The sequence below is a fragment of the Halichoeres trimaculatus genome, unplaced genomic scaffold (assembly GCF_033239565.1).
Source record: "Halichoeres trimaculatus isolate MK-OKI-2021-1 unplaced genomic scaffold, fHalTri1.1 fHalTri1_scaffold_19, whole genome shotgun sequence".
In the NCBI taxonomy this organism is placed as follows: Eukaryota; Metazoa; Chordata; class Actinopteri; order Labriformes; family Labridae; genus Halichoeres; species Halichoeres trimaculatus.
Window position 1 is genome coordinate 6,351,521 of NW_027437197.1, and position 13,506 is coordinate 6,365,026.

Here is a 13,506-nt window from a genome sequence, read left to right on the forward strand (position 1 = left end):
GACTGTTTTTAAGTTTTAAATATATTCAGAAGGCCTTCCTCTTGCTAGTGTTCTCTACAACCTGCTACACCACATTTTACAGTGATGGATAGCTTGACAGCCTCATAAATATGAAAACCCAAAATGTTACCATCACCCCCTGGAAGTTTGATGCAGTACAGTTTGATGGGATCACTAATACTGAAAAATAGTGAAAATTAAAAAAAAAAATTGAATAAAATTAATATATATATATATATATATATATATATATATATATATATATATATATATATATATATATATATATATATATATATATATATATATGCTTCCTCACATGCAGTGTGCTTCGGCTCTTTCATTTGCTTCTGCATGGGTTTTTGAGATTCAGTGTTCCTACAGCCTAGCCCAGCAGCAAAGCAGAAATTAAAATAAACATCAGCTCATGAAGATTTTTGTGTTTCCAAATAAGGCATACGATGGTGAAGTTAAAGCAGATAATGAGAATGAATACTGTTAGCATGAATAAAATAAAGGTATCTGTATCTGTTTACTTCTACATGACCATCCATGAAGAACATTATCAAAAAAAACAAATACTGATGATGACAAACTGATTACATTTCTCATTTTTGTAAATGAAACAGAGGCATAAAAAGGTGCCTGAATGTGTCTTCATATGTAGACACAAATATACATAAATTAAAGTAAGACATAAATTGTACTTTCTTTCAGTTGGTGAGGGGGTTTCTGAGTTCAACCAGGTTGATTTAAATCTGTTTCCAGGTTAATTCAGGTCAACTAAACACACATGATAAGACAAGATAGCCTAAAACATCACAAGGGTTTATTTTGTTTTAGGGTTTCTACATATATTTCACTAAACATGTTTAGACTGGGAATAGGACATCAGTACCAACCTCTCTTAACCTCACAATTGACAAATTTCTTCATTTGTCTTATTTGTGAGTAGGCTGTGATGTCAAAACTTCAACTTTATGAAGAAATTTTGAACAACACATTTACAAAATTTGTTTGAAGTCTTTAAAGAATTGCAAAGAACAATCTTTGTAGTTCGCTGAAATGGGGTTCATGTAAAAGTTTAACATCAGCAATCTGCATTGAAATAAATTATTTGTGAACCTGTGTCCAAGAAAGAGCAAAAATTACAATAATGTCAGTTTTATTTTTATGAATTCTTGACTGTAAAAGCAGAACACAGGGGTAAAGTTCTTAATTGCTGATTATTTATGCTATTGACTAAAACCCTATTTTTTGGATGACTCAGCTGATTTGAATGAGTATGAAACCCAGAAGACTGAATTTCTCCTTTATGTAAATACATCATTAAATGCCTTTCAAGGCTTCACAGCTCTGCATAAACATTTCAGAAGAAATGATATTTTATTAGTGAAAAGGTTTAATACACAAAACTGTTTTTGCAGGAATAAACATCTTTTTCAGGTGTTTGGAGATTTCCTTCATTTTTAGCCCATATATTAGCGGGTTTAACAAAGGATTATAGAAAACTGTTTGTAACATCATAATGAAGCGAGCAGTTTTTGGGATATCAGATTCCACTCTTGCTATGCTGATATCATAGGCACACAAACAAGAGTAACTGATTAAAACTAACAGGTGAGGTAAACAGGTTTCTGCTGCCTTCTTCTTGACTTCCTTACAGCTTTGATAAGCTACACTAAAGATCTTTATGTATGTGAAAATGATGAAGAGCAAAGGGACAAGAGCAAGATCTACTAAAGTTATCACACCATATATAGAAATTAACCGTGAACTCACACACTGAAGTGTGTAGATTGTATTATTACAAAATGTTGCTCTTAAGGAAAAATTGCACAATTTGCTTCTTGCACTCAGTATTGCTGGAATGGCAATGTGACAAGCAGGAACAAACCAAGCAAAAAGAAGTAAAATACACACCGTATTTCTCTTCATGATGGTCGGATATTGCAAAGGTTTGCAGATCGACACATACCTGTCAAAAGCCATGGCTGACAGGAGTAAGAACTCTGAACTACCTATAGCATAAAATACAAAAAACTGAAGAAGACACGCTGAGTAAGATATAATCTGTCTTTCTGATAAAAAGTCAATTAAGTACTTTGGATAGACTGCAGTGCTTAGAATGATAGAATTAATAAGCAAAGCTGCAATAAAGATGTACATCGGTTCATGAAGGTTTTTTTGTACGCAGATGAGGTACACAATGGTAGAGTTACAACAGATGATCAGAAAATAAACTGTTATCATACTAAAAAAATATAGATATCTGTACTTCTGAACTTCCACATACCCATTTAAAGTAATGTATGTCATATTAAACTTATCATCCATTGTTATTTCAGACTGAATAAACAGACCGATTACCTCATATCAATAAATGTCTCAGTTCAATGTTTATAAAATATAACCCTACTGGTTCCAATCGACCTTAAGGTTCCTGAACTTGAAATGTACAGATGTGTTTTCATCTCCAAAATTAAAAAAAAAATAAATCCTGAACTTTGGCTGGTCTTTTATTTGCACCCTCTTCCCCCAAAGGATCCTATTAAACTTTGTCAAAACAAGTTGTAACACATGGAGAACTTCATTAAACTCAGGAGGCCTGAAGTCAAAGTGCTGTTTCATTGTCCTATATTTTAGGACAGCTGGCCTGTAATGTGACCTTTCTAACACAGAGTATTGACCGTCAGTGAGAGGTCCTCTCTAATCTGAAATCTAAAAAAGTGTTTATGACTTATTTTTATTTTTTAAAAAAAGTCTCACTAGGTTTGATAAGAGCCATATTCCTCAAACAAGTCCAGAAAAATACCTTATTCCAGAAATCAAAGACAAAATGGCACCTGAATCGCTTGTACAGAGTAAAAAAGAAAAAAGAAACTGCCAATTGGGGTAAGAAAATACTGCTTGTCAAGTTCTTTGACATAAGAACAGTGTCTCAACAATAGGTGAAGCACAAATTATTTGAATTGCAAGAGAGGGGGTCATAGAGTGAGTAATACTGAGTGTGGCTAATGTTGGCCAAGCTTGCATGATTTCAAATGACTGTTGAGATGGTTGACATTTGTCCCCTTTGAGAAAAATTCTGCATACGTTGTCACCTTCCACTGTGAGGCACCTGCGCTTTTTAGAGACAGTCATATTCAAAGTAATCCCAAATGGGGCTCTGCCGCTTTTTCCCATCTTTCAATGCCATTAACGCTATGCTAGTGGACAAAGGGTCGACGTGTGCGCCAACTGGTGTGAAACAAGCAGAAAACAAACTTTTCTTATCTACCCAAAATTGAGAGTTTGTGTACAAGATAAAATAACAAATACACTAAAAACATTTTCTCGATAAGTTTAGTAACTGCTCCACAGCAGAAGTGACAGTCACCCCACGACACCTTTCAGACCATTTCTTGGTAAAATTCTCTGCAGCCTTCCCATAAACACAGGTACCCATGCAGATGGTTTCCTCCTGCAGAAACCTGAGGTCCGTCACTGCAACACAGCTGACTGATGTAGTGTCCGCCACAATGCCCGACCACTCTTAGTCCTCTATACTGCCTGTTAATCAGGCTACAGACACATTCTGTTCCTGTCTGGTATCGGCTCTGGACAAACTCTGCCTCCTGGTGTCAAAACCAGCTAAGCCAAAGCTACCTAGTCAATGGCTCTCTGAAGTTCTAAAAGAACAAAGAGGAGGACTGGGGGAGCAGAGAGAAAGTGGCATACATCTCAAAAACCCACTGATTTGTCTTCCTACCAGCTACAACCAGCATTATACACATCCTGTGGCAAAGAAAGCCTATTATAAGAAAAATAAACATAAACAAAATCTGTGCTACTGACACAAAAAAAATCGTTTATGGTGTTTAACTCCTTACTCTCTCCCCCAACCACTCAGCCCTCTACTGCACAGACTCCAGACATGTTTGCCTCCTTTTTCACTGAGAAGTTTGCAAACACCAACAACCAACTCTCTGAGCCTGACTAGCTCATTAAGATCCAACCTACTACCGATGCCTCACTCTGCTCTTCAGCTCCTCTGAGTGAGGAGGAGGTCTCCAGACTTCTCCTGAACTCCAAACCCACAACCTGTCCTCTTGATCTTATACCTATCAGCATCCTGCAGACTATCTTACCCTAACACGAACCTGCAGTCACACACATTGTCAATTCCTCCTTAGAATCTGGGGTCTTCCCCGGAGCTTTTAGACAAGCTCGGATCACCCCACTGCTCAAGAAACCAAATCTTAGCCCAGCCCAGGTTGAAAATTACAGACCCATCTCCCTTATGTCCTTCCTGCTGAAAATACTCAGGTATACATTCTATAACCAAGTCTCTGAACATCTGCTGAAAACAACCTGATTGACTCCTATCAGCTTATCAACAGGGGTACCCCAGGGGTCAGTGCTGGGTACCCCAGGGGTCAGTGCTTGGTCCCCTACTCTTCTCCTTATACACCGCCTCACTTGGTGCACTGCTATGCTGACGACACTCAGCTTTTCCTCTCTTTTCCACCTAAAGACAATATCAGCGTGTCTGGTTGATATATCCATATGGATGGAGGAATGCTACCTTCAGCTAAATCTGTCTAAAACTGAGCTAATTGTCCTTCCAACTTGTCCCTCGGTTCAACCACAGATCAGTGTCCTGCTTGATGCCAATGAACTTGGGCCACAAACTCTGCCAGAAATCTGGGTGTCATGATTGAATACCAGCTGACTTTTCTTGGTTCATGTTGCTTTGATTGCTTGACATTGTCGATATGCCCTCTATTACTTCTGGAGGATCAGACCCGTGACACAACAGGCCATGCAGCTTGTAAAGGCCCTTGTGAAATCACAGATCGACAACTGCAACTCCCTCCTAGCAGGCCTCCCTGGGCTGTTAATCCCTCTTCACTGGCTTCCAGTGGCAGCTCGCATCAAATTTTAAAGCTCTTTCTCTGGCTTATAAAGCATCTGCAAGAAAGGCTCCATTCTACTTGGGGACCCTCTTTTAGGTCTACACTCCTTCTCGCCCCCTACGCTCTGCTTGTGCAAGACGCCTGGTACTCCCAGCCAAGCGCGGCTCTAAATCTCTAGCCAGACTCTTCTCTGTTGTTCCCAAATGGTGGGATGGATTAACTTACTCTATACGATCCACAGAGTCCCTTTCTACTTTAAGAGATGTCTGAAAACTCATCTGTTCAGGGAACACTTGAGCACTTAATCTGACCCCTCTCCTCTTCTTCCTCAGGGGTAGAATGAGTCAGAAGGTCTGGGACCCAGCTCTCAGTGAATTTACAGCATTAATTGCTGAAAATTGTTGTATGTTGAAGTATATTGTTGCAGCAATTGATTTTGGTTTATTTGGCTGGATTATTCTACATTGTTCAAATGAATAAATTTTTAAAAAATAACCTGCACTTGATGGCAGCACCTGCAGCCAATTAACTTATAGCACTTTGTTGCACAAACTAGGTTTTTCCTTTTGACTAAATTCTTGCTTGTGTTGTACGTCGCTTTGGACAAAAGCATCTGCTAAATGAAACTGTAGAACTGTAGAAAATGCTTATCTCACTTCTCGTTTTCACCTCTTTATTCCGTTAGTTTTTATTACATATAAAAACCTCGGTCTACATGCCTGTGCTTGTCAGCTCAGGTGGACCTTTTGTTACAGTTGGGGTCAAACTGATCTATGATGTTATTAAGGTTTCAAAAGCACCGCATGCATAACTATTCTTTAATCCAGGGTTTTCTTGCTTTGGCCTCTCCATTGCACCTGCTATCACTTTCCTTTGCACCAAAGCATGGGAAATTAATTTACAATCACTCATGCTTTCCACATTGATGAAATTTAACTGGTTTTGTGTTATAGTGGGTTGATTAAATGTTCTGTTAATTTTGTGAGCAGTGTAATACAGTGTAGTTAAAGTAAAAACTTTGACTCAGTCAGGGAATGCCCGACATAAAATGCATACACAACCCAATAATTTGTTGTAGCAACAAAGCAGAGTCAAGGATTTGACTCCTGGGTTTACTGAAGTTCATGTCAGCACAGAGTTTCATTGGATCCTTGGAGGATAAAAGTGCCTGATAAAACCACCCACTAAAACACCTTCCTAGACTAGAGATGGACACATTCCAGCTAGACTTTTGAGCTGCACTGACATAAGTATATACTTTCACTAATGGGTAACACAGCATCTCTCTTCATAAATTTTATTTTTCACGCTAAATTAATATTTACCAGTTTATATGACTGTTTATAAATGACACTTGAGAGGGATTGAGGCTGATTTGAAAGAATGAATGCATCCTATATAACTCTTGGTGGGTATGTGGAAATGGAGAAATACCGATATGTGTATTTTGGGATTATTTTTGTTGTATATATTTTGATAATCTGTTGTAATTCCACTATTGTGTGCCTCATTGTAAAAAATCAAAACCTCCATGAACCCATGTACATTTTTATTGCAGCTTTGCTCATCAACACTGTTTTTTACAGCACCATCACTTACCCAAAGCTTCTGGTTGACTCTTTATCTGAGAAACAGGTCATATCACATTCAATGTGTCACTTTCAATTTTTCTTACTATATTCATCAGGTGGGTCAGAGTTTTACCTGTTGTCAGCCATGGCCTATGACAGATATGTCTCCATATGTAAACCTCTACAATATCCACACATAATGAAAAAAAAGACTATTATTATTTTCTTGCTTTTGGCATGGCTTCTGCCTCCTTGTCAGATGGTGGGCTCATCCTCGTTTGGTTCAACAAGGAAAATCTGTGACTTTACTCTGAAAGGAATCTTCTGCAATAATTCTATTTACAAGCTGTACTGTGAGAGCTCAAGTGTACTTCATGTGTATGGAGTGATAGTTTTTATTAACCTTGCAATTTACCCGTTGGTCTTTATTATTTTCACATATTCAAAGATACTCATTATATCCTACAGAAGTTGTAAAGAAGTTAGGAGAAAAGCTGCACAGACATGTTTACCACATCTGCTTGTTTTAATTAATTTTTCCTTGTTGTGTTCATATGATATCACGATAGTTCGACTGGAATCAGATATTCCAAAAACTGCACGTTTGTTTATGACTTTACAGGTAGTTTTGTATCATCCTCTTTTTAATCCGATCATATATGGACTAAAAATGACAGAAATTAATAAGCACCTCAAAAAAATATTCCTTCAGCTGACATAGTCTTATGTTTTGAAACTGTTGATTTACTGTAAAAATGTTTATTTATACAGTGATTTCTTTGATCCTTAAAATGTATTCAAAAGGTTGTTAATTTAATGTAGGTAAGTTGAAAATCATTTGTTTTATTTTTTAATTTACTGACTCTATGTTATATTTCACTTGCCTGGTTGCCCAAAACTCACCTCTCTGTTTCTGTACTTTTGAGATTTAATTCACAGTCCCTCTGTTTTCATTATATACAATTAATGTTTGTCCAGATATCTTTTTTAAGGCTCTGAGAGCTTCTTTGTTTGCAACATTTTTACAGTTCACTTAAAGAGTGGAACAATGTTTTTTCTTGAAAAATCTGATTGTGCTTATTTTTCTACTGAACACACTGTATTGTCAAACCAAAGGAAATATATGTTCAGTTAAAAAAAGAAACGATTGATTTATTGGATTCATTAACAAAATGCACACATTCATATAATTACTGGCCTGCTTAAAGTGATCTAAAACAAGTCTTTATTAATTCTGGGCATTAAATGTAATCACACCATGTATGAAGAACTGTCCCAAAAAGTATTTTGTCTGTCTCTGTGAGCAGCACCATAAGCACTTTGTCAAACAGCACAAGCTAAAAGTGCAACAGTTGTCACCAAACTCTTTGAGCCCAAGATCTCTCAACCCAACCGGCACAAATGCAAGATCTACCTATTGAAGGCTTGAGGAAAAATAGAAAACACATTATGTATTTCCAGTTTTAACAAGCCTTGATGTATGAATTACACTGAAGTCCCTCGTATTTAAGTGTTATGAGCTTTTTTGCTTGCCTGCCAAAACTCTTCGGATGTTTTAACTTTTTACTTTCATATGATGAAAAAATTTAACTTTAATTTGTGTTTGATAACTTCACAGTCAGAGCCATTCAGTTACCTGCAGTTACCATCTGTTACATGTCAAAGCAGCATCACTTCAAAACATCATATAAAAGACACACAAGTTAGTGACTGAATATGTCTGTGAGGGTCTTGTAGTCTGGCTCATGGCTTTAAACAGCCAGTCTGAGACAGTCAGTAGGGTGGCTGAAAATAAAATGACTCTTGTTCTTTGATTTGCCTGCATGTGAATCTGTGTCAATCAAATTAATATGGCGATTAATTTAGCAATAAGGAATGTTGCACTTATAGCATTTTCATTAAATATGTTCTTGCCATTGCTGCTTGAAGTGTCCCTTTTATAGTAATACAAAGGTTTATCTGATCAATTTTGTCTTAAAAGTACTGCTTTAAAACAACAGACTGGCTGATGCACGTTATGTATAATACATTTTTTTTACTTAAACCAAAAACTGGGATTTTATACCTACGCTAGTTATTCATAGTTCTCAAAGTAGAGAGTGAAATTAAATAAGATAAATGATGACAATGTGTAAGTGTGCACAACCTACCCCCATTGAGACACCCCAGTCTGAAAGTCTAGACACGCCCCTTCACAGAAACACAGCAACAGTGTGAAAGCTGACAGGCTTTCAGGTTTGATCACCAAAAGCTGAAGGAAAACTCTGTTGGTTTTTAAAGAATCAGAGGAAAGATGGACAAACTAAAACTTCTGTCCCAAAGAGAGCAGAAAGGTGACTCCTGTATGAGCGTGAGACAGATTAACGATCAGCTGATGCGAAATACATGCGAGTGCAGGGGCTCAGCACTCATCATTACAATATCCACAAACTGATCGAGATAAAGGTTAAAGTAAATATAACCCACACAGAGTGACAGGGGAACTTCTGCTTCTAAATTTTATGAATATGGACATAGCGTAGAACAGAAGTTTTCTTATTACGTGAATTATTACAGCAACGAAAACAGAGAAACATGATAGCACGTCTGTAAACACAAGTAAATCATCATAGAAAGTGCGGATTTGATTTCCTCAAGCAATTTCGCCAGCCATAGTCCGCATTTGTCAATAAAGGGCACGCTTCAGGGCGGAACTTCATCAAGCATAATGCAGAGAGATTCCTTATTCTGTTATTTTCAAGATCTACTGGGCAAGCTTCAAACATTGACCAGTCAATCGCGATTCACAGGTTGGCGACCTCTGCTCTAGGCTGTAACCTGTCATCTGGCTTCAGCTACACTAAAAGTTATGACCAGCCTTAAGATAAGCCCCATGGATTGACACTTTGTCATCAAATCTCATTCCATGACAGAATACAGTACAGATTGTCCTAGATTAAGTAATTTGACATTATTCCTTGATGTCAAACTATGCTGCTTTTTCCAGTCAGTCTCAAATTTAGTGTGTGGTCGTTTTCTCTCTCAAGTGAAAATCAGAGCCGTGTCACTATGCGCCACCTGTAGACCTGGAACTGTTTCTTTTTTCTACCCCAAGTTCAAAACCTTTGTTTTTCCCCAGTAGATGTTTATTGATATTGTGTGCTTTTTACTTTGTTTAATCATTTAAATATTTTGCAACCATTTGGTCAAGGTGTTTTTTTTCCCAGCACATTTTCTCATTTGCAGTGTGCTTTAGCTGTTTCATTTGCTTTTGCATGGGGTTTTGAGATTCATAACCCTGCATTTTCAGCTTGTGCTTGCTGTAGAAGTTTATTTGGGCCTTTGCGCATGGTTTTCCCTTGTCAGCAGATGGACAAACTTACTTGTGATATAATACAAAACTTGAATAAAAAAAGTTCCAAAAAAAACAAGAGTCCCAAGACTCATGGGCTACTGTTTACAACAGTTCAAGGAAAAAGTTTAATGAGATCCAGAGAGATTATACTGTCAGACAAACATTCACACACAAACAACCAGCTTCCATGTATATAAAAAAGATGCTGTAGCATAAACCTGGTTTTGAGAATCAAAGAGAGATGTACTTGCCAATATTTTGACTTTGATTTCAGCCCTGGATGGATGAAGAACTCAATGTATCCTATATAACTCTTGGTGGGTATGTGGAAATGGAGAAGAACCGATATGTGTATTTTGGGATTATTTTTGTTGTATATATTTTGATAATCTGTTGTAATTCCACTATTGTGTGCCTCATTGTGAAACACCAAAACCTCCATGAACCCATGTATATTTTCATTGCAGCTCTGCTAATCAACACTGTTTTGTACAGCACCACGACTCATCCAAAGCTTCTGGTTGACTTTTTATCTGAGAAACAGGTCATATCACATTCAATGTGTCACTTTCAGTTGTTTATATTTTATTCATCTGGTGGGTCTGAGTTTTACCTGTTGTCAGCCATGGCCTATGACAGATATGTCTCTATATGTAAACCTCTGCAGTATCCAACCATTATGAAGAAAAAGACCATTATTTTGTTCTTACTTTTAGCATGGCTTCTGCCTGCCTGTCACTTGGCAGGCTCAACTTCATTAAGTTTAGCAAGGAAACTCTGCAACTTTACTCTAAAAGGAATCTTCTGCAATAATTCTCTTTTCAAGCTTCACTGTGAGAGCTCGAGTGCACTTAGTGTGTATGGTGTGATAGGTTTTCTTAACCTTGCAGTATATCCCATGCTCTATATTGTTTTCACATACACAAGGATACTTGTTATAACCTACAGAAGTTGTAAGGAAGTCAGGAGTAAAGCTGCACAGACATGTTTACCACATCTACTGGTTTTAATTAATTTCTCCTTACTGGTTGCTTATGATATTATCATACTTCGACTGGAATCTTATATCCCCAAAACTGCACGTTTGATTATGACTTTACAGCTTATTTTATACCATCCTCTCTTTAATCCAATCATCTATGGACTAAAAATGAAAGAAATTTATAAGCACCTTAAGAAATTGATCTGTCATTTCACATAATCTCCTTTTTTGAAAATGTTAATGTTCTGAAAAAATGTGTGTCAATAAGGTGTTTTCTTTGATACTTTGAATAAATTCAATAATTTTCTATAAAAGCTGCAAGGTTACAAAAAAGTAATGAAAGAATCAAAAGTTTTTCAATTTAATACAGGTCGGTTGGAAATATTTTTGTTTAAATTTTAAATTTACTGACTCCATGTTAAGTTTCACTGGCCTCCTTGCCAAAAACTCTCCTCTCTGTTTCTGTACTTTTGAGATGTTATTCACATGATTCCTCTAATTACATTGACTGCTATTAGTATTTTCCCAGAAATCTCTTTTTGAGGCTCTGAGAGAGCTTTTGTGTTGGCACAATTTCTGCAGTTAACTTATAGAACAGAACATGGCCCATGTGTGTGTGTGTTTGTGTGTGTATGTGTGTGTGTGTGTGTGTGTGCACAGATTTAAAATGTGTTTTCTTGAAAAATCTCAGATTATTATTATTATTGTTATTATTATTATTATTATTATTATTATTATTATTATTATTATTATTATTATTATTAAGTTTTTTACTGAAAACATTGTATTATCAAGTCAAAGCCATATGTTTAGTTAAAAAATAAATGTTTGATCTCTTGGGTTCATTAACAAAATGTACCCATTCATATAATTACTGGCCTGTTTCAACTGATGTAAAATAAACCTTTATTGATTCTGGTCATATAATGTAATCACACCATGTATGAAGAACCGTCCCAAAAGTATTTTCTCTGTCTCTGTGAACTGCACTACAAGCACTTTGTCAAAAAGTGCAGCAGTTGGCCGTACTCAAGGCCAGTATTTCTCTTTTTTTTCCCACCAAGGACCAATTACCCCCCAAAAAATCTAGGAGACCACCAGGCTAAATAGCCCCAGAACAACACCCCAGTGAACAAACTGTTATATTATAAACTCGCATCATTAATGTTACAACTTGCTGCAACTAACAATTGTTTTGATAACTGATTAAGCTGCCAATTATTTATTATTATTATTATTATTATTATTATTATTATTATTATTATTATTATTTATTAAAAAAGTGCATCTCATTTCTTTAATTCCCTTTGTTTGGAACTAGTATTTTTCACAATTAAAGTGACTACATGGTAAAAAAAAGTGCACATACTCCCTCATGGTTTGTGGTTTTCTTTTAGAGTGAGGGGGAAGATGGGCCTGAAAATCTGAGTATAACTTCATTACTGATACTTAAAATGGCCAGTACTGAAATACTCAAGTACTTTAGTTCAATGAAATTACTAATCATCCTCTGTCTAAATAAATAACTCTGTCTCACTACTTACATATATCCTATGTCATCACTCAGACCTTCTTTTAAAGAATTCAAAAACTTTTTTCCTCCTGGATTAGGCAACATGTGTTTGCTACTGTCATGTTAAGTTAAATAAAGTCAAATTAAAACAAAAAGACATTTATAAGGCATATACTGAGCTTTCCCTAATGTCAGTAAATGTGTTGGACTAATAACAGTGTAACTTGAGAGCAGGCTCGGGGAGTAACGGATTACATGAAATGACGTTATGTAGTTAAGATACAAGAAAAAAAGTGATTACAGTACAGAAAAACATATATAATCAGATTACCCATATATTTGATAAAAAGGGATTATCTGGCAGGATTACATTTTAAACAAGATATACTATAATGCAGCAGACACATGCACAGTGAGCTCGCATTGTGACACTCCACGACGCAACACCACCACAAACCAACACGTTAAGCGACCACCCATGCAGCCTTGAACAGTGTGTAAACATAACATAAGCTGAGGTCGTTCATCTTTAGGCCAATGCCAGGCTGAAATATTCGCAATTGCACTTTATGGAAACTTCAGGAATATTGCTTTAATTTTGAAAAAACTTGTTATGAAGACAGAGCTATTGAGAGTCATGTAGTGATTTCCTCTTACTGTGGCTGTTGACGGGTACATCTGGTCCATTTCTGCACTCACTTGTGGATCAAACAATAGGCAAAAAGTCCAGCTCAAGACACCATTAGGACTACCGCCTGATTTGAATAACAATTCCTTCTGTAAGTTAGCTGACAGTGTTGCAACATAAAATAAATAGGACAGTGCTTTTATTTGTTGATAATTCTATTTCCACATTTATTTTTTTACTTCTTATACTTTGATTATTTGGTTATTTACTTATGTATATATATATTTTTTGTTTTCGTTTTCACTTTTGTTTATTTTTCATTTTGGTAATTTTAGTCCTCCATAGTTTTTCCTAGTCAGCCTCAAATTCAGTGTGTGGTCATTTTTTCTCTCAAGTCAAAATCCGAGCTGTGTTGCCATGCGCCACCTGTAGACCTGAAACATTTTCTTTTTTTCTTGCCTCTGTTTGAAACTTTTCTTTTATAGGAGATTTTTAATGATTCTGTTAATTTAAAGATTCATAATACTGCTTTTTCAGCTTGTGCTTGCTGTAGAACTTTATTTGGGCCTTTGCACATGAT

General features: G+C 36.4%; 3 protein-coding genes across 3 annotated transcripts; 2 read left to right on the plus strand and 1 right to left on the minus strand.

Moving 5' to 3' along the window:
- Nucleotides 1–1,389: 1,389 nt before the first annotated feature.
- On the minus strand, nucleotides 1,390–2,355 carry LOC141808638 (olfactory receptor 4N2-like). Its single transcript, XM_074695311.1, has one exon. The coding sequence runs from the start codon at nucleotides 2,335–2,337 to the stop codon at nucleotides 1,390–1,392; it is 948 nt and encodes a 315-aa protein (XP_074551412.1). The 5' UTR covers nucleotides 2,338–2,355.
- Nucleotides 2,356–6,281: 3,926 nt separating this feature from the next.
- LOC141808639 (olfactory receptor 4E1-like) lies at nucleotides 6,282–7,190 on the plus strand. Its single transcript, XM_074695312.1, has one exon. The coding sequence runs from the start codon at nucleotides 6,282–6,284 to the stop codon at nucleotides 7,188–7,190; it is 909 nt and encodes a 302-aa protein (XP_074551413.1).
- Nucleotides 7,191–10,083: 2,893 nt separating this feature from the next.
- On the plus strand, nucleotides 10,084–11,004 carry LOC141808640 (olfactory receptor 4E1-like). Its single transcript, XM_074695313.1, has one exon. It carries the CDS (start codon nucleotides 10,084–10,086, stop codon nucleotides 11,002–11,004), a length of 921 nt encoding a protein of 306 aa, XP_074551414.1.
- The last annotated feature ends 2,502 nt before the right edge of the window (nucleotides 11,005–13,506 follow it).